This window comes from Aptenodytes patagonicus, chromosome 1 (assembly GCF_965638725.1).
Source record: "Aptenodytes patagonicus chromosome 1, bAptPat1.pri.cur, whole genome shotgun sequence".
NCBI classification, from domain to species: Eukaryota; Metazoa; Chordata; class Aves; order Sphenisciformes; family Spheniscidae; genus Aptenodytes; species Aptenodytes patagonicus.
Window position 1 is genome coordinate 30,548,156 of NC_134949.1, and position 21,726 is coordinate 30,569,881.

Below are 21,726 nucleotides of genomic sequence, written 5' to 3' on the forward strand. Positions count from 1 at the left end.
TGTGCAAGCAGAATCAAATCAAAAAGTGCTGTCCACAGCTACAGGAAACACTCAGCACCACCATGGTCAGTGACTAGTTCCAACTCCAAATCCAGGCATCTCATGTTTAATGTAGGTTGTATGTTGTATCTGTATTGATGCTGTACAATCTCAGGAAAATAATAGTACAACTTCATAGCGGGCATCCAGCTAAAAGAAATTATGTTGGAGCCAGGAGTATTCTTTTACTTCATATTGCAAAAACTGGATAATTTTAATTTACCAGGCTGATAATTCGTAAGCATTTAGAGGATAAGGCAAATTGAATGCATTCTTATGCATTGTTTTTCTTTAGAATTGTATAACTTCAAAGCAAAGTTTCCTAGTTCCTCACAGAAAGGACTTTCAGCCCATTTCATTGTCTTAACTGTCTGTTGCATTACATTTTTGTTATGCATTTTATACAATCTGATGTTATGTTAGTTACATACTTTAATCCAATAATAACAATTTCTCTCTTCAGATTTTTATTAAAGCTTTAAGTATAATAATTCGATTTTTCCAGACTTTTGAATAAAACATGCTTTATACGGTAAAATTTCCTTCTTCTAAGTAACCTGTTCTTTCTAGATTTCTTATTTTCATTCTTGCCTTCTGTTTCTTATTTTTTCCTTCTTAAAATGATGTAAAAGTTGCCCGGAAAGTCTATATTTAAGACCATGTGTTTGGATCGATCTAATGATACCCAATTATTTTCACATAACTTGCTCTTGTTTTGTTTTTCTTATTGTCTGCTCAGAATAAGGAATTTGTTTGCCGAGGACATGACTATGAAAGGCTGGAGGCCTTCCAGCAGCGAATGTTGAATGAGTTCCCACATGCCATTGCTATGCAACATGCTAATCAGCCAGATGAGACCATCTTTCAGGCAGAAGCACAGTGTATCCACATAATCACAAACCCATATACTGCAGTTACGTCTTTCATGCTTTTAAAAAATGTAGGTACACCTACAGCTGATTTCAATCACAATGGTAGGTGAGAATTCCCCTGCAATTCGTCCCAGTCACTCTATTATGTTTGGAACTTTTTTGTGTAATTGTTGGTTTTATTTAAAAATTCCTTGTCAGGTTATTAAGATTCTTACTTTAGCCAAAAATACTTGTAGAAGTATCACTGCTGTGATAATGGTATATCAGTTCAAGTTACAGTAATTCAAATTCTTAGAATACAACATAATGTTAGCATGGCATGACATATTGTGTGTAAGAACATATTTAATTAAATCCCTTTACTCCATGTACTATTCCATGTAAGTAGCTCTATTTCAAAAATAAATACGAAATTTTCGACAGAACAGTACAAATAAATCCCAAACCATCCAAAGATCTCTGAGGTTCCTTTCCCAAGCCATTAATAGTCTAGAAGCATGTTATGATACACACTTTTAAGAGTTTTTCTTCTGTCATGCTTCAGGAGCCAATATGCTTTGCTAATCTGAATGAAGTGGGATAGCCTTAACTCTTTACATGTAGATTTGCAGATTTATGCAGTGACACCAATTCCAGAAAACCAGGAAGTCCTGCAGAGAGACGGCATTCCCAATAACATCAAGAGCTTTTACAAAGTAAATCACATCTGGCGATTCCGCTATGACAGGCCATTTCACAAAGGGACCAAGGACAAAGAAAATGAATTCAAGGTAAAGTACCATGCCCTTTCGCAAGCTACTGGACCTATGGATTTATTTGCAACATCAATGATAGTTGTGTTATTGAAACATAGTCTACAGTTGTGTTATTCAACCGAGTGTGGTATAACGAATTCTCTAGAGGACATGGTAGCTCAGGTTTGACTATTTCACTTCTCATTTTAAATAAAATAATAGGAAAAATATATGGGAGATGGGAAGGTCTTTTTGTATATGGGAATAGGAAAGAAAAAAGTACCTATCTGTTTTTGCATCAGTGATATATAGAAGGCAGAACTGGAGACAGCAGAGCAGCCTCCAGAGAAGTTTATAAGGTAGATGGGAAAACATTGTTAAGTAGGTAATCTGGGGTACGGATAGGATTGCCAAAAGTTATCTCTCCCTAGAGCAAGGGAGAGATGGTTTTGACTAAACTGCAGCATAATGTTCTGTTCCTGTGATTTCAAGACTAAAAACTACCTCTGAACTTAGAGATTGTCTCAGGGAAGAGCAATAGTTCGTTCCCTAATATGTAAATGACCTGTTCCTCCTAATAAAAACGTCACACTGAAAATTCATCTTGCATTCTTCTGGTGTAATTTTAATTCTGACCCACTAGAAACACTTACATCCTGACGCAGAATATATTCTGGTATTCAGACACACAAAGAGAATTATCCCATAATAATTTTGTTATAAAGTTAGAGGAAAGAACTCTAAGGGTAATACATTAGCCAAATAAAGTCACTATTGTCCTCTGATTAAAGCTTAGGGCTTTATTTTAATTGTACAGCTTATATATATTTTGTGTAAGCACTATCCTATGTGTTGATTTGTCATTTTACAAACCTCTTGCACAAAGTGTTCAACAGTAGCACATTTGAGTATCCCACCAGCCATGCATTGTGGAATCTCAAATAGGACTTCACAGAGGAGAGCTGGTCACTCTGTGTGATCTGTAAGTTGTTCTGCTTCTGAACTCTCCCTCTTCTCAGACGTTATCTCGGAAAGGAAATATTAAAATGCTAATTTAGTTGTAAGCGACTTTTGGAGGTTAGGGGACAACATATAATATAGAATAATACCATGTTTAAGAATGAAGAATCAGCAGAAATTACTGCTTAGCAGTAGGTCCTAGAAAGTAAGAAGAAAAGTGAATGTCCTGGGCTTCTGGGATAGACATTTCAATAGAAGTTTGGATGTTAATACTTTTTTTTTTAATGTATACTGTTACTTAAATGAAGGTATTCATAAAGAAAACTGGGAATAATTAAGAAAAATATTGAGGCAAATTCAGGAAATAAATTGGTTTTGTATATTGCAGAGTCTGTGGGTGGAAAGAACCACACTGATCTTGGTGCAGAGTTTACCTGGAATATCTCGATGGTTTGAAGTGGAAAAACGTGAAGTAGTGAGTATGAGACTGATTGCAATACATATTGTGGGTTGGTTTACTTCCTTATCCATATGTTATTTGATGAACTACTTTAAGATTTATTACCCATATCTAATTTCTTTGAGCAAGTTTTCAAGCTGGCTACAACAAAATTATTTACAAAGTATTTTGAGTGATCTGGTTTCTCTTATCTTGAAAAGTATGATTAAGAACCACCCTTATGATTCATTTAAGCAGTTGAGGAAAAAAGAAGTTGAGAACAATAATGGGCAGCCAGAGGCAACATTTAACGTCAGCAAATTACTTTCTTAAAACTCAGCATGATGTAACGGTCAATACTTAGAATATCTATAGCTTAACATAACGTATCTTTCAGTGTTCTTGAAAAGTAAACATTCTCCAAGTTCCTGTCCTATAATGAATGCCATGTGGGTGTATCTCTGTGTCTGCCTAGAGCTCTGTTGAAGTTCCTAGATCTCAGCATGGGCAGGGAAGCATGCCTACACAGAACCTGTAGGAATTAGGGTCTAATGTAGCAATCTGTTACTGACACATTGTAATTTCTTCTCCTTCTTTGTTGTTATATTTCTTAGAAAATCCTTAAATACCTTTCAAATGTATTCGGAGGAGTGCTCCACATATAAAGATCTCTAAATAATTGGTCAGTTGTGGAGCCCAGGAGTATAACATCTGTAACTATTTTCCTTCCTGTCAAAGCCAGTCTTACAATAGTCCCATTAAATATAGGGATACCATTGTACAACTGATTTTCTCTAGAACTTTATTGTGTTTTTCTTTTGTAATACCAACAAAATGTCATTCGTTCACCATCCTCATATTCTCCTGTAGAAAACCAAAAATGGAATTTAGTAAAAATCAAAAAATTGCCTGTGACATGAGAAATTTTGTTAGTTGACTCCTACTGAGTCCTTACTAGGTTAATATGAGCCCTAATATGAAGACCCTCAGTTTACTATCGTGTTACCATTATAGCCACCATTTCCAAAAGTTAACTGTAATTATTTTTCCTGGGTATGTATTAGATCATGACTCAGATTTGTGCTTGTATGTTTTGGTAAATTATGACAACTGCAGGCCTGTACTCTTCCCATCGCTTAGCTTTTTGCTTTTCCTGCAGTTCATGATACCTGTGAGAAAAGCTTCTTCACCCTCTAGAGAGGACAGGCACATCCCGCTCAAGGACTGCCCTTGACTACAGCTTCGTTATCATCTTAGCTCAAAGCTTACATTCAAACTGCTCATCCATAACATCTAGTTGTTGACTTCACTTTGGGTGGGGGAACTAGCTCACCCATACTTAAGCTCTGTTCTGTGCCCTTAAGCACGGTGAAGCTCTCCCTGACCTCAAGCCCAGTTTAGGTAAAGTTACCGAGGACAGTTTAGCCCGGAATTCCAACAGTTCCACCACAGGCTGAAGTGTGTGAGTGTTTTGCAGCAAGGGCTGAGTATCTCTCGAGGTCAGATAATGAAGAGAGGGAGGGTTGTTTATTTTGGTCCTTGATTACGTGATAAAATTAATCCTTTCTGGGCTCAGAGTGTACACTGAGAGAGTGTAGCCCAGGTGAGAAGAATTTTTTCTGCCACAATACTCTAGAACATAGAATAACATTGTTTTCTTTTAGGAAATCAAAAATTACATTTAATGTATTTCATCTTTCAACTGAAGATTAAGTATGTTTGCAATGTTTCTCACTCCTCTTTCAGGTGGAAATGAGTCCCCTTGAGAATGCTATTGAAGTCTTAGAAAATAAGAACCAGCAGCTGAGAACGCTGATTAGTCAGTGTCAAACTCGACAGATGCAAAATATTAACCCTCTGACGATGTGTCTAAATGGGGTCATTGATGCAGCAGTTAATGGTGGAGTTGCTAGATACCAAGAGGTGAGCAATTTATTTTATGTTTATTAAAAATCTGATATAAGACAGTTTGTTACTAATTTCTTTCTCTGTACAGATGCAGCTCCTCTGTATGAATTAAGGACAGAAAGTACTATATCAATAATATTTTTAATTATACCTGTATTGCAGTTTTGGGTGAGGTGATGTTAAATATGTATAGCTTTATTGAAACAACCGTTTTGCTGCAAATAGTCCCATAAACTTGCTCCAGTGATGAGTCGATTAACAATTACCTTGCATTCTTTAGTGGTTGGTTTGGGGATTTTTAATGCAATAGTTAATTGTAACTATATTATTATAGTTACAATATAGTAACTATATATATACAATATATAACTGTAGTTACATAGAATAGTTATATAGAACTATACAGATATATAGTTCTATGTAGAACTATATATTCCCTCCCCGCTGCCCTTCTAGATCAGGAGCTACTTCTGGCCAACCAGCAGATTTACTTTTGTGTGCTGACATTCTAATTTTAAGATAACATATACATATAAAATTCTTAACAAGAAATTTATTATCTTGAAGAATCATATGCTTCTAGATCCTTCTTTCTCTTCTCCAACTTTTTAAGGAAAGCTATTTTCTGGAAAAATCTAGTAAGAAATATTACATATAAATAAGAAATGTCTAACACTGGATTTGTTCCCAAAAGTTGTTTCTCACTATTATCATCTCTGAATCACCTTAGGAGAACCTTAAATGTTTGGGATGCTGTATTTCCACAAAGTTCTGTGGATTTTTGAAACCACAGTAAAAAGAAAGGAAGGATTTTTTTTTTTTCAGCCCAGCTCGATCTTCCTCTTTCTCCTAATAGTTTTATGAAATACTTGAGTCTGCTGGTTGTTCCTTTTCCATTGAAAATGTCAAGTTGAATAACATTCTGTCCGCTTGCCTAAAAGGCTGCAAGATTCGGTGTTCAGTCAACAGTGTTAAATTTGATAAAACTGTATCTAAATTAAACTACAAGAAACTGAGCCCGCTATAGCATTAGAATCTGTCATCAAAACTGCAACGTTATGAAAATTGTGAGGCTAAAGCAAAGCAGTACCATATTTGATGTTTCCCAGCTGCCTTTAAATAACAACAACAAAACTGTTTAGCATAGTAAAGCGCCACGAAGGGAGTCCCTTGAGAAACACAGTCATGTCAGAGCTATGTCTGGTTTGAATTAGCAGTGTCAGAGCTAGCTCGGTGTCTCTGCATAGCTTTCCATTCTTTGCGAGCATATTAAAGATTCTAGCTTGCTCCTTTCTTACTGTTGTTTTTAGCTGCAATTCTTGATCTCCTAGACAGCCTTCATATTTCGATTCCCTTCTGTCCTCTCCTTCTCTCTCTTGCTATATATCTAAAATAGGACTTTTCACCTACTTGTGTTGTAAACACCAAAACTGATAGCAATAGTTGTGAGATTTGGGTTTTTTTTTCTATTTCACCCTCATTCTCTTTGCACATCCCTTTTTCAGTCTTTGTATGTCTTCCTGCTGTTTTGCCACTACTTATCTTCTACCTTCCTTCTTTTCCTCTCCTCTGTAAATGCTTTTCTCTACCTATCTGTTTCACTTGCTTTTGCCTTCTGCCCTGTACAAAGCTCAAAACTCAGTCAGTCTTGGAGCATGTGGTCTTGAGGTAAGCATGACCATGTCTTTACATCTATCCTCCTTTCCTTTGGGCAACTTCCAAGCTTTAAGAAGATAAGACCCAGCAAATAAAGTCCTTTGTCCAGCTGCTGCCTTCTTGATTCTGCCCTTTTTTTTTTTTTCTCCCCCTCTTGCCCCCCGCCCCCCTCCTGATGGGGAAAAAAAGCAGCTATCTCTAATTATTCAGCACTTTAGCCAGTGTTGCAGGTGTTAAAGCTATGCTTTCACTGGTTTCAATACAGGAACAGATTCCAGGAAAATCTACAGAAGTAATAGTTATTATGCAGCACCTTCCTGTGTGCTAAAAAATGGCTGTAGACTGAACCACTGATTTTTAAAAAAATTTTTCTGAACACTGCTGGAAGAGTGTGTTTTGTGCCCCCTAACACCTCTCAAACTGCAATTTGTACTATAACATTTCTTTTAGCTCCTTTACATGTGCTAGAAGAGTAGAGGCACTTTCATGATTAATTATTGGAAACCACCGGTTCCAAGAATGTTACTGGATTTAGTCAAATTATTATTTTTTTTTTTTTAAGTACTGGTGATTTTGTTTGAAGTTAGATTATTACATCTCTGACTCATATTACAGATCTGTATAAATCTCAGCCCAAAACCACTGGGACACCACCTGCTGGATATTGAAAGGACATTAAGCTTGTAGCTGAGGGAAAAAAACCATCAGCTGGCAGAAGTTTGGGATTTTAGCAAGTATCAGAGGGTTCCTTTTAATACTTTAAACATGAATTCTTATAAGTCTACTTATCTGCAGTGAAAGGACCATGTGAAATAATTGTTCTTCATTACAGTATCAGCATTTTCTAGACAGGTCTCAGCACTTCCTTGTTACGGGTTGTCCCAGCATGAAATTTTGGAACTGAATCAGAGGAAGGGGTATATTTATCTCCAGCTCCACTGCTCCCCATATTTACTAATGATTCTGCATAGCAAAGATTTTAACAGCTAAAGTTGGATGGAGAACGTTGTAAGAAGTATGTGATGGAAATGCTAAGACAGGTGCAAAAGGAAAACACAGCACAGAGCAGACACTATTATCCTCTCAACTTTATGGATAGAAAACCATGTGTGCGTGTAGGTATGCGTACAGACACTTTTTGTGACAAATGCATTTTTGAGGTCTAGAAATCTCCCAACCAAGCAGCTGGGCATTTTCTTTACAGAATAGTGTCAAGAATTGTTGTAAATTCAATATAATCCCCTTTCAGGGTAGGATAGGTGCCATGTTAAGAAAGATGCAATCATGAACAAACAGGGGAGTGCTATGTCCAGGCCACTGCTGGTGGGTAAAATGACTTTGGGCTACTATGTCTGGTACAATTGGAGCATTGGAGATGGGGCGGAAAGTCATGTAAGCCCACGAACACACCTGGATGTTGGTCAGATGCTCCTGAAGTGAAAAGTGTGGCTTTTTGACATCAATGTCACTGTGAGTTCTTTCAAACATTATTTATATTAAGAGTGAATAAGAAGATAATGTCACAGCTCCAATACATATAATGGCATACAATTCCACACTGTTCTTAAGATATCTTTATATTTAAGGTATAATGAAGCTCCTAGTATGAGAAGACAGGAAAATCTAAATCTTTGTAATTATTTGAAACTCCTATGTCACAATTAATGGGAAGAGATACTTAGTTCAGGTGACCTGTGTTTGGTTTCAACTCTGATTTGCAGGTTTCCAAATCTGATTCAGGATCTGACCTCGATATTGAACAACTGGTAAATTCCACTCGAGTAGCTACATTTTATTTGCCCATAGTCTCCACCAATGCATATGTGAATAATTAATTATTTATCATTTGTTACCCTCTGTTGCGGTAGAAAGAAGGTCTTGTTTCAAAAATATAATCCAGAAACTTGCTTAAAAAAAGAAGTGATGTGTTTTTACTCACTTTATGTTACTTTGTGATTTTATTCTGCTTAGGCATTCTTTGTCAAAGAATACATCTTGAACCATCCAGAGGATGGAGAGAAGATCACACGCTTGAGAGAGCTGATGCTCGAGCAGGTAAAGTGGGGAAAAGACTGACTAGGTGGCCTGCTTAGCTGTCCTAGCTAAAAGTGTCCCAAAATTAAAACTTCAGAGGTTAATAATTGCCCAGTGGTCTTCAGTATCTTCTGAATTAGATTCCAAGTAGACAGCAACTTCTTACACAAGCAGGTTCCTGGGTCGTGTTAATATTTTTTTCCCTAGTCCTTTTCATCATCATCTTAATCACTTCAAACTATTCTAAATTAAAGGTTGAATGAGAGGCAAGTTTTTGTCTTGTGATGCTCATACACAAATATTTGCACAACATATTTTACCACTACTACAGAATAAACATTGTCTCATTGAAACATTTGATGGCTTCAGCAAATATTTGTCTGACATATTTTACCAATATTATAGAACAAACATTTTCACTACAAGGTTTCGCATAAGAGCAAAAAAAACCCAAAAACATTATTACAGTGGAAGATATCTAATAATAATTGCCAAAGTAAGTAGGCAGTAAAATAAACACCAAATTAAACAGGTGAGTATTCTATGCATTATATGATTTTTGTTTTATTTCTTCATTTATTTATAAGGCAACCACCTACCAGCCTTAAATATAAAGTGTCTCCATTTGGAAATGCTGAAATAAATCACTTTGATCAAATGATCTTAATAAGTATTTCAGCTTTTTTAACTGATACTTACCTAGCTTTGTTCTATGCAGCATGTTGAAATTTCAAACTTTATTGCCAGCTTGGGATAAAGAGGTCAGAGTACTGGAATTTGGCAAGATGGAAATTCCATTTTTCGTCAGCATTGTGGTATCTTTTGGTCAGATCAGCCGAAGGGACAGATCCTCAGACAGTATAAATCAGAATAGGTTCACTGGCTCACTTTAATTTCATTTAGATAATGTACAGTAATTTACATTGCAGTTTTGTTTTTTCAAGCTATAGTTAATCTCACTAACCCTTACAATTTAAAACTGGAGTTAATAACTTCCTGTGACAAAAATGTGAGTTCCAAGTGATAGCAGTCAAACCCTGTCTGGCGCCCACAGATGATTTAACAGAAAACGCGGAGCATTCAGAAGGGGCGGGATGGCTCTGTGTGCGGATGGATGTGCTGCAGTCCTGACCTCGGGTCAGTGAAGCTGCGCAGCTGTGTGCCCGCTCACAGGCTGCCTGAAAACGTCAGCTAGTAGCTCTCACCCAAAGGTATTACAGCATAGTGTAGCTATTTTGTTTTTAAATTTGAGTTTATCTGATTCCTCATGTAACCAATTCAGTATTTTAAATGCCTGCGACCAAACTTCAGCAAGATTAGAGCAATGTTATTCTGAAGCTCTGAAAGAGATTTTAGCAATGTTATTCTGAAGCCTGTCATGCCTTGCATCAAGAATATGCATAAAGCCACCACTTACTGAGGTCTCTGGGGAGTTGGAATAGGATAGGGAACCGTGGACTTCATTGAAAATATATTACAGGGTCTCTGGTGGATGTGGCCGTTGTTGTTGTTTCATGCTTTTTATAACCGTTCTTGTAGAAAACAGGTTTTATTGAGGGTTTAGAACTGCTCCTTTGTAAAGTTGCCATTTAGCCAGACTTTTCACTATGTTATCCATAATGGTTTTTTTTCTTAGAGTTGAATTTGCATAGGCCAAGTCTTTGGGAAAGTTGAATAGTAATATGGGAAGAGGCATAAATCCTCTTGTGTATTACTGGTTGTGGTCTTAGGCCTTGTTTGACTACAGGTCTGTCAGGGATTTCAATAGATGCTTTTAGAATCATAGAATCATTTAGGTTGGAAAAGACCTTTAAGATCATCAAGTCCAATTGTTAACCTAGCACTGCCAAGTCCACCACTAAACCATGTCCCTAAGCACCACATCTACACGTCTTTTAAATACTTCCAGGGATGGGGACTCCACCACTTCCCTGGGCAGCCTCTTCCAATGCTTGACAAACCTTTCGGTGAAGAAATGTTTCCTAATATCCAATCTAAACCTTCCCTGGCACAACTTGAGGCCATTTCCTCTTGTCCTGTCGCTTGTTACTTGGGAGAAGAAGCCAACACCCACCTCGCTACAACCTCCTTTCAGGTAGTTGTAGAGAGCGATGAGGTCTCCCCTCAGCCTCCTTTTCTCCAGGCTAAACAACCCCAGTTCCCTCAGCCACTCCTCATAAGACTTGTTCTCCAGACCCCTCACCAGCCTCGTTGCCCTTCTCTGGACACGCTCCAGCACCTCAATGTCTTTCTTGTAGTGAGGGGACCAAAACTGAGCGCAGTATTCGAGGTGCGGCCTCACCAGGGCCGAGTATAGGGGGACAATGACTTCCCTGCTGGCTGCAGTGTTTCTGATACAAGCCAGGATGCCATTGGCCTTCTTGGCCACCTGGGCACACTGCCAGCTCATGTTCAGCCGGCTGTCGACCAGCACCCCCAGGTCCTTCTCCGACAGGCAGCTTTCCAGCCACTCTTCCCCAAGCCTGTAGCGCTGCATGGGGTTGTTGTGGCCAAAGTGCAGGACCCGGCACTTGGCCTTGTTGAACCTCATACAGTTGGCCTGGGCCCATCCATCCAGCCTGTCAAGGTCCCTCTGCAGAGCCTTCCTACCCTCAAGCAGATCAACACTCCCGCCCAACTTGGTGTTGTCTGCAAACTTACTGAGGGTGCACTCGATCCCCTCATCCAGATCATTGATAAAGATATTAAACAGAACTGGCCCCAATACTCAGCCCTGGGGAACACCGCTCATGACCGGCCACCAACTGGATTGACCTCCATTCACCACAACTCTCTGGGCCCGGCCGTCCAGTCAGTTTTTGACCCAGCGAAGAGTACACCCGTCCAAGCCATGAGCAGCCAGTTTCTCCATGAGAATGCTGTGGGAAATGGTGTCAAAGGCTTTACTAAAGCCTAGGTAGACAACATATACAGCCTTTCCCTCATCCACTAAGCGTGTCACCTTGTCATAGAAGATCAGGTTAGTCAAGCAGGACCTGCCTTTCATAAATCCCCGGCACCAGGGTCAGACTGACAGGCCTGTAGTTCCCCAGATCCTCCTTCTGGCCCTTCTTGTTAGATGGGCATCACATTTGCTAAGTTCCAGTCAACTGGGACCTCCCCAGTTAGCCAGAACTGCTGACAAATGATTGAAGGTGGCCTGGTGAGCACTTCCACCAGTTCCCTCAGTACCCTTAGGTGGATCCCATCTGGCCCCATAGACCTGTGTGTGTCTAAGTGGTGTAGCAGGTTGCTAACCATTTCCCCTTGGAATATGGGGGCTTCATTCTGCTCCCCATCCATGTCTTCCAGCTCAGGGGTCTGGGTACCCGAAGAACAACTGGTCTTACTATTAAAGACTGAGGCAAAGATACAACGTGCATTTTGTTGGATTTTCTTGATTAGTATCCTAATTGATGATGAAAGCTTAAAGAAAATAGATCGAAAATATATTTTTCCCCTCTTTCTTCCTGTCTCTTCTGCAGGCCCAGATTCTAGAATTTGGCTTGGCAGTGCACGAGAAGGTGGTGCCGCAGGATATGAGACCATTGCACAAAAAGCTGGTGGATCAGTTCTTTGTGATGAAGTCAAGCTTGGGAATACAGGTACATGAGCAGGTGCATGGATAAACCCGGAGACTGTTTAGCTGCAGTAAGGGTTGTTTCATTTTCCTAAGCAACAAATAGTGACATCTTTTGGTTGTTTGTCCACATTACAACTTGTAGCATTCTTACAGTACCACAAACCAAAGAGAAAGTTAATAAACTTTCCATACAGTGCAGAGAAAAATAGTCACATTTTACTAAAGGGAAAGTATGAGCGAAAAGTTAAAATATTTTTCTTAGTAACGATGAAGCTGATCCAAAATGCAGATATAACTATTCAAATGACTATCTGTATCTTACAAAATGCTTAATGATATTATGTTCATTTTAATTAATCTTCTTTTAACAACTCGCCAGGAATTTTCTGCCTGTGTACAAGCTAGTCCTGTTCATTTCCCAAATGGAAGTCCTCGTGTATGCCGGAATTCCATACCTGTTTCAATGAGCCCTGATGGTGCCAGGGTAATACCACGACGCAGGCAAGTTAAATTACTAGAAATTGATAGATTTTGTTACTCAAGGAAGATGACCCATAAAATACTTTTGTTGTGTGCACGCTTCCTCATATGGTCCACCTGAAGTATCTTCAGTCATGAATAGCTGATATATATATTCTCTCTCTTTTTCAACTAATAAATCCAAATTAAACTGTGGAGATTAATAAACGTGCTGTTTTCACATGAAAAATTATGACTGGCATCTAGAGTTAACCATTTTATATTGCGTTATTCTTATAATAGTCCCTTGAGTTACCCAGCTGTCAATCGGTATTCATCCTCATCACTGTCATCCCAAGCTTCTGCTGAAGTCAGCAATATCACTGGGCAATCAGAAAGCTCCGATGAAGTTTTTAACATGCAGGTACAAATTATTGTCATTCTTCAAACTAAACAGAATCTTTCTTACAAGGCTATTTACTAAATTAATGCTTCTATTATTTCATTCAGAAATCTCAAAGTTATTGTTGATACTTCTTTTAAAAAACCAAGTCTTTAAATGGGCTGTTAACGTAGAACAAATTTTATGTAACTGTTTCTTCTTCTTTAACTTGGAGCCTGAATTTTTTACAAAAGTAATAAGCAGCAATGCACTATGATGCAAAGTCATCTGACCTTACATAGACTTTGTTGTCCAGTTGTGACGTAATTATTTTAATATATTAATTCCATTTCTATTTATTTGATATTTTACTACATCTTTGTGTAGTTACATTAATGCTCTTTATACTGGTTTGCTATTTTGAAATACTGAGAAACTAGTCTAACAAATTTGTTTTAGCGAAAAGTATGTTATAAATTTTTGTTTTCCAAACCAGTAAGTGTGTTGTGGTAACACCAGCATCTCTTCTATACGCAGCCTAGTCCGTCTACCTCAAGCCTGAGTTCTACTCATTCTGCTTCACCTAATGTGACCAGTTCTGCTCCATCCAGTGCCAGAGGTCAGTGCTCGTCGCCAGTGGTAAACCAAATTAAATGATTCTTGCTACATTACACAGCTGAATTTCTGCATGATATCACTGGTCAGACATCAAATTTAGCCAATTGTTTGAGGAATATGAATTATTGAGGATTTCTTTGTCATAAGCGTAGAATTGAAATGTCTGCGTTTCACTGCATGAATTTAATCACTTGACACATTTATATTCTAGCCTCTCCTCTGTTGTCCGACAAACATAAGCATTCCCGAGAAAACTCTTGCCTGTCCCCCAGAGAGAGGCCCTGCAGTGCCGTCTACCCTACTCCTTCGGAAACCTCGCAGGTAGGAAACTTGTTGGGAGGCCTCTGAACACAAGTAGCTAAGATGATAAAGGCGCCTGTTGAACTTCGAGCAGATTCAGTGTCTGCTCATTGCTGTTAATTTTCAAGGGGGTTTTTTTTGTTTTTATAAGCAAATACTCTAAAATATTTTACATGAAAGAGATCACGTTTCTGCTTGCTTTGTCTAGGTTTAGATCTGGTTTTGATATTTACTCACTGCAGTGAGAGAGAGATGCAAAGACTTGCCAGATGACACAGCTTGCTTGTGTGAAACAGCAGCGTTTGTACAATCTAGGGAAGAAGAAAGAAAGAAAAACTGTTATCACGGCAGTCGTCCATGTTGACCTCCCCTTTATTTCTTCTGAAATAGCTAATCCTAGCCACTGTGAGATAATAACCCACTCCATGTGGCAATTCTATTTTTCAATGTAGTTTCGGAAAAGAAAGATAGACATTTTGTTACTCCAGAGAAAAGAATGAGTTGAGTTCTTATCTTAAAATTACTGTTACATAGGTCTGTATGAAATTTGTATCTTTTGAGTTATCTGAAATGCAAAATGAGCTTGGTGAGCTGGCCAATTTTGAATCCTTATTTCATCTTTTCTTCTTAATGGACCTACTTACCTAAAGTGCTTTCCTTTAACACGGTTGCTGCTTTAATCCATGCCATCACACAGTGCACCTCTTGCTGAAGCTGAGAAAAATGAGAACATAAGTACAGTGTGAAAGGCCCTCCTCTCAACACTCTCATTTCCACCAGAAATTTTGCCTCTGATAAAAAACAACTTGGTAGTCCATGATCCTTTATTTTAGAAATGATTTGTTGCTTTCTCATTAGTTGTATTCTTGTCCCTTTCTTCTTCAGTTATTGAATTGGCTCTTGATTTAATTTTTTCCTCTTTTCTGTTTGAGTCCTCATGCTGTTACCTGAGGGCTTAAGAAGTAATACTGAAGCTTAGCCAGACTGAGGGCAGTTCTCGGGCACTACTTACTGATATATCTACTGGACAATTTCTCAGTGGTAGTAGAGCCAAACCAACATACAGGAAAGACCAGGAGATGTTCTTTAAATAAAGCGGTTTTACAGTTTGCCGCAAAGAAAAAATTATCCCATTTTTGCTCCCAGACTGCAAACTCTTGCTTTGCCAAGTGGAATGCGACTTCTGTCCCCCACTCTACCCGAGATTCGATAAGGGAGGCTGAGGAGCTCGTAGGCCCAGTCTCCACTCTCTCTGAGCCTCGCCCAGCAGGAAAATCTCCCAATCTGTCTCTACCCTCAGTGTCCCAAGAGAGGGTAAGTAGAAAATTAACTTGCTCATACAGTGAAGTATGTTTCAAAGGTGAGAAGGTCTGACAGTTTCTTTCTGCCCTCCTAACCATAAATGAGGATATATCTTTCTGGGGAAAGTGCAATTTCTTTCTCTGGTGCTGTATTCCCTGGGCAGTAAAAATGGACTGTGATCAGAAACAAAATTCTGATTCTTTACCTTCTGATTAAGAAGGGGAAAAGAAATCCTCAGGACAATTGTAGTGAGATATCTTGGAGATACCTGCAACTCTCATTAGAATTTAGATGCTCAAACTGTTCCTTGTCCTTTCTATTTTTATTCTAACACCAGTTAACTTCAAAAGTCTTGGTTGGAGCTTCACACTAAGTTAATGAGGAAAGAACCACCCATTTATGAACGTCTTTTTTACGGCTTAATGAATGCAATTTTCACAATAGTTTTTCAACCGGGAAAGATGAGATACACAGGCAAATTCCTGCACTTCAAGTCCTTTCAGGCCACAGCTACCTCATTTAAGGAAGTTTGATGGACTTCATAGAACAAGACCACAGCAGTACTGCATCCGCTTCCCTCACTGAAATTGATGCTCAAGGTTATCTATGTACAGCTGTTGTCAGCCAACATTTGTGCTTGCTTTTTGATTTCTGGCTGAGCAATTGTACAGTGTCTCTGCAGCTCTTCCCGTACTCTGAAGAGGAATGCCTGCTGTCATTGACTGGTCAACAAGCCTCCTTAGTTTTTGCACTATTATTCTTTATAATGGAGCTTTTTGCATTTCACATTTTTGGATTTTTTTGCATTTTGTTAAACATCCTGTGATTGCTCTTGTTCTTCCATATGATTTTATATTTAATTATTTTAGTATGTCCTCGTTTCTCTGTATTTCATTCAGCTTTTGTCTCTTTATCTCTCCAATTTCAGTTGCTTTTTTGGCCTTTGCTCTTTACCTTCACAACAGAAAGCAGACTTCAACACTTGCCCACCAGATGCTAGTGCACTGCAGACTCACTAGGCAGTGAACATTCAATCCAGACCAGGCAGGAACATATGATCACATTTTCTGTCACATTAGAGTACACATGTAGTTACACCACCTCAGTTTAATGGTATCTCCAGGAAAACAGGTATTACCTGATAGAGTATGACTCTAGTACAGCATAGACAGGCAAACCTAGTGTAGCTCAAAGTCTACCAAAGCATTCTCTCTATGGGATGTTTTAAGTCGAGTTGAATTGGCCAAGAATTTGTTCCTCACTTTGTAACATGGAGCTGCAATATATTAGATCAATGATGATTACTTTGCAGCTGGGTTTGCCATCTTGTGGAACCACAGCATAGTACCTCGCTGACTCAGCATGGTCCTCTGTGAACACTGGAAGGACATACAACAATGGGAGTTGATTTGGATTTCACCGATTGTCTGATCTTGCTTTAAAAAAAAAAAAGGAAAAAAAAGTAAAGTTTATCTGTTCTCATTTCCTTTGGAAAATACATCTAAATTACTTGTAGGATTAACTGTATGCTGTTTACATCTGTTATCAAGATAAACTAGTGATTATTTGAATGCTGCCAAAAGAAATAACTAGTGGAATTTTAAAATTCTTTCATAAATTTACTGTGGATTTTTAAAAAAAAAAGAATGTTCAGAAAAGGAAAGACAAACACACTTTATGGATCAGCTCTTATCCACAAACGAAGAACGCTGCTACCAAAAAAGTCAGGGTTGGAAGTAATACACAATGCTCTTCTAAGATAACAGCCATAACTTGAACATTGTCAAATATTACACCTTGTTCAGATCCTGATTCTGCCATGAAATTATTGCAAATCTATCCCTACACTTGTTTAGTAATCTATCAAGATACCACCTTCAGGAATGAGCCTTGTTTTGTTTTTTAGGGAGCTGGAAACTGTCAGAACTCAGTACAAAATAATCCTCCCTCTGATTCCAATGTGTACAGTTTTCAGAAAACTAATCTACTTCCAATTTGTATGCACATATTTTCATTACACTATTTATGTTCTTAGGTGATGTTTATCACTCCACCTCCAAAGTAGACCTGTGTGGTGGGGATAACAACAGAAAGATACTTGTTTTCTTAAAGGCTACTGAAATACAACAGCAGCTATGCATAAACCATGCTGTTCTCAATTTACAGAGAATGCTGTTTAATCATATTGGAGACGGTGCTTTGCCACGAAGTGATTCCAATCTGCCCGGCCCCGACAAAGGTGAGTGGAAATGCTGCACCATACCAATCTTGGAAGAAATGAAAACATAATTAATCTGTCATATTCCTGTAGAATGCTGATTCTTTTGAGCGTGTATGGTCATCTCCAAGTTTCAAAACATTCTAACTAACTAAACTATGCTAACACTCTAAGTTTCAAAACACTTTGCCAAAAAGGGGGGAACATGGTGTTTGTTTGAACTGAGTGTTGTACTCGGAAGGGCCCAGTAGTTTGCAGGAAGGGGTGATGGAGCAGCAGGTTGCAGCAGGCTGCCTGTGAGAGCTGTCCTTTCTGCTCGGCTGTTTCAAGAGAGACATATGGGGTGATGAACCCTGGAGATGAACTTCTGGAGACTAGGGCAGAGAGAAGCTGAAGAGATGGATAGAGTCCTGAAGTTTGGTACCTGGAAGTCCTCTTTATAAGTCACTGTGCTTTTGGTTACACTTTGATGGAAGAGAAAAGATCAATTCATGGTTTGTTGGTTTTTTGTTTGTTTGTTTAGAGTAAATGAGAAACCTGTGAATTTCCATAGACAAAATATTGCCTTTTATAATCTTGTGCATGGGGAAATTCAATATTATTGGCACAGTTATTGTGCCAAGATTTCATTATGTGCTCCACATCCATAATATGCTCCATCATTTCATTATGCACTGCCCTTTGTGGTACCCTCAATAAAGGATACAGTAAAACAGGTATTTTGAAAATATATATTTTAAGAATATACTGTAACAAGAACTGACTGGGAATCAGATTTTCATCAATAAGAGCTGATTTTCATAAGTATTTTTGTGTCCAGGTTTTTATGAAAGCTCAAGTGCGGATTCTTTCACAGGGCTGAAAAACATATGAAATAATTTAACATGGAAATGGCAAACTTTTCCATTGGCCTATGCAGCCAAGTACGTTACAGAATTGTTAAAATAAAATATTCTCTCCTGGAGACTGTAGCAGTCCAAAGAACTGACTCCTTGGATGACTTAAAAGAAAAAATGGGTTGTCAAGAGATTGAGGCATTTGAAGTACCCAGGTCTGGTGCCAAGTTACTTCTAGGATGTGGGCAAAACCATACTGCTAGGTGACGGCCTACAATAAAAAGCAAACAATGCGTTGCATATTTTGGCAATAAAAAAGCAAAATGATCCTCTAGAAAATAGACTATTCTGTGCACTGTTCTCAGGGTCAACTAATGTGCAATTATACTGTAACAATAGTGTTACACATATGAAACAAATATTATTTGTACTGTACTTTTTGTGTTAAGTCTGGTATATACTGGTATAGTGGGATTCCAGTCCTCCTGAGAGCCCTTGGTGTTGCTATAATAGCAATAATTGATACCATCAGTTAGCAACAATACTTTGCTTTTCGCTTCATCTTTGTAAATGAGCACAGAGTCCTTGCATGTGGTTCTCTACTCACAACTATGAAATAAGCAGACAAGAAGGAAACTGTCATGGCAAGGCAAGAGGTTTGAGGCTTTGAAGGCGAGGTGGTTTTTTTGGGGGGCGTGTTGGGGGGAAAGGGGGGAGGTTTGAAGCAGGTTTTTTCCACTTTTTTACAAGACATGTAAGAAAAATCGTGGGGTTTAAGTTTGCTTTTGTCCTGTCCATGTTAAATGCCTTGTCCTTCTGTCTATCTGACTTCTTTGCAATATTGGTGGCTCCTTGATAACATGAGATAATCCAGTTCTATTAAGGAAGCTGTTCCAGGCTTTATGGGATCATCCAATTATAAAGTCATAGAATTTGGTAAAAGTCACACAGACAAATACGACAGCCAATTTTATACATGTCAAGGTGATAGTCAGTTTACATGATCAAGCAGAGATCCTTGACCATGGCTGCTACAAACAGTGTATATAAATTTTCTTAGTCCACAATAATTTTTTCATTTGATTTTTTTTTTCCAGACATCTTAATTTCTTTCAATTTTTACTCCCGCCGTTTTGTGCCCTTCTTTCCACCTTCTTTCAATTCTGAATTTGTACCTTATGCAGGCAACAAAAGACTGTTAGCACTAAAAGCTTTCTGAGGGAGGTTGATCAGAATTTGGCAAGTTCCTTTCTCTAGTCCCTTCTGTATATAAAATGAGTTAATGGAAAGGGTTTATGAATAGTCTGTTCCCTTCTGCCTAGAAACCTTGAAATAGGAGTCTGGTGCAAAAATAAACTGATTATATTAACAGGCTTCAAGCTTATCTCCCTTTGTGGCTGGATTTGCAGTGCACCAGAGTGCTATCTCAGCGCTACTGTTGTTGATGGTTCCAACTGCTATACAGTCACAAACTGACCTGAGGGCCAGATGCATACATCAGGCAACCAGAAGATTGACAGCCATTATTTAAGAGCTTTTCAAATGCTGATGTAAACATGAGAGCTTTTCTGACGTGCTCGCTAAGTTGTTTAACGTTTTCACTCTGTGTGTTTTTACCCTCATGGGTGAAGGCAAGTCAGAGAGCTAGAAGTGTTGACGCCTATATCTGCTTTTTCATTCTCTTCCAGCTGTAAACTCCACCCCCAGCAGCTGGAGCCTGGACAGTGGGAAGGAAGCCAGAAACACATCAGAAAGTGGAAAGCTTATATCTCCTCCTGTACCACCAAGACCTGCACAGACTGGTGAGTTAATGGACATTTCGGGCTAAGCTCCAGTAAAAAAATTATTTACTTGAGGGCTTAGATTCTTTCCACTCTGATTGATGTTTAACTTCTTGGGCAGGTTAATTTATTATTTGATTACTTACATGGAAGTCTGTAGAACTGCCTCCACAGGTATTTTCATCTTGTTAATGTTCTCTCTAGCATTCTGTTTCCAATACTGTGCCCCTTCACTTAATGACTGAGTAGTTTCAGACAGTTCATGCTGGTACTAGGGAGGATGATCAAATTTAATCTTTTGATCTTATGATAATTGGAGGTTAGCAATCAGAAATTATCATTAACCACAAAGAATCTTACTGGCCAGAAAAAGCACAGCAATCATGGAAGTACATGAGTTCTGTTACTATAATCAATTTGCCTTTCAAAAGATTAATTTCCATTTAAAGGAAAGGCTGCTTGAGTGATACTATAAATATAACTCTTCTTGAGGGAGTGAAGACACTTTTTGTGTGTTAGACTTATGCCTCTAAGTATGTCCAGGCATGTTTGCAGTATATTTACAGGTAAATGTTTGATATAAGTATATTATGTATTGTCTTTTATCTTATTTGACATACAAATACATAATATATTTCTTAAGAGAAGAAGAAAAAGAGGAGGGGAAAAGTGTTATACTGACTTTTTTTGAATCCTGTTATCATTTGGTAGGATATAAACCAATTTATAGTGATACAGATTTGTCAGAGAAGATGGATGCAGAAATTTCTTATAATTCATTGGTTGTACTGCAAGATAATCCTGAGAACAAAGTAAAATAAACTCTCTGAAATTATTTGGAGTCATCAGGCAGGTACCTAGAGGGAACGAGAGATAATGCTTGTGTATAGAATGATCTCCTATCCACTTAAAAAGATTTCTTAGTGAAAACTGTAATGCCACGAGTGCACTGAAATCTTTCTGACTTTACAGCATCACCAGCAAGACACATAGCCTCCGTTTCCCCTTCTCCTGCTGGCAGATCACCAATGAAGGTACTGTCTTATTGCAGTGAATCGCCTTTGTGGGACAGGTTGTATGTGTTGTGGGGTAGATAGTATATATTTGATATACGTTATTTGGGATTATATTATGTTTTCCTTTTATTATCATATGCCTATACAAAAACCATTCACAAGAGTAAGTAGCCATAACAATTACAGCAGCTCTGAAGATTTTCAAAACTGGAGGCAAGAAACCTAACCTTCAGCCTCTCAATATTAGGCTTCTCACCTACATGGATAATCAAGCTCACCTGAGTCAGTGGGCAGAAGGGCGTGTAAGAAATAAATGTAAGACGTGCCTGACGGTCCATTCCTCTTACTCCTCCAGCATCCAGAGCTGTTGGATTACAGGGAGTGTTAGAGAGTAATCCCTGCTTCTGTCATTTTAATATCCGTTTCCTCTGCAGAACGATCCAGGGAGGTTGTGTAAGAAGTTGGAAGTAGTTTGAAGCCTGCCAGTAGGAAACATTAAGCACAGGCTGTAAATAAGCATTGGTTCTTCTCTGGCAGTTAAACACCCATAGCAATTGGGGATCCAGGCTAAACTGAGCAGGTTTCATTT

At 38.5% G+C, this 21,726-nt stretch overlaps 1 protein-coding gene across 7 annotated transcripts in view; it reads left to right on the plus strand.

Annotated features, from left to right (window-relative positions):
* Positions 1-21,726, plus strand: part of DOCK4 (dedicator of cytokinesis 4) — a 257,283-nt gene that overhangs the window by 229,791 nt on the left and 5,766 nt on the right. For 5 of the 7 annotated variants that reach the window (XM_076330793.1, XM_076330803.1, XM_076330814.1 and 2 more), the window contains 14 exons: positions 779-920; positions 1,515-1,681; positions 2,994-3,080; positions 4,791-4,967; positions 8,580-8,663; positions 12,128-12,247; positions 12,605-12,726; positions 12,988-13,108; positions 13,604-13,685; positions 13,896-14,005; positions 15,131-15,298; positions 17,453-17,525; positions 20,029-20,142; positions 21,094-21,155. In XM_076330793.1, coding sequence (XP_076186908.1) covers positions 779-920; positions 1,515-1,681; positions 2,994-3,080; positions 4,791-4,967; positions 8,580-8,663; positions 12,128-12,247; positions 12,605-12,726; positions 12,988-13,108; positions 13,604-13,685; positions 13,896-14,005; positions 15,131-15,298; positions 17,453-17,525; positions 20,029-20,142; positions 21,094-21,155 — 1,629 coding nt within the window. The remainder of the gene's footprint in view (positions 1-778; positions 921-1,514; positions 1,682-2,993; positions 3,081-4,790; positions 4,968-8,579; positions 8,664-12,127; positions 12,248-12,604; positions 12,727-12,987; positions 13,109-13,603; positions 13,686-13,895; positions 14,006-15,130; positions 15,299-17,452; positions 17,526-20,028; positions 20,143-21,093; positions 21,156-21,726) is intronic. The other 2 variants (XM_076330824.1, XM_076330834.1) reach the window with 1 other exon arrangement.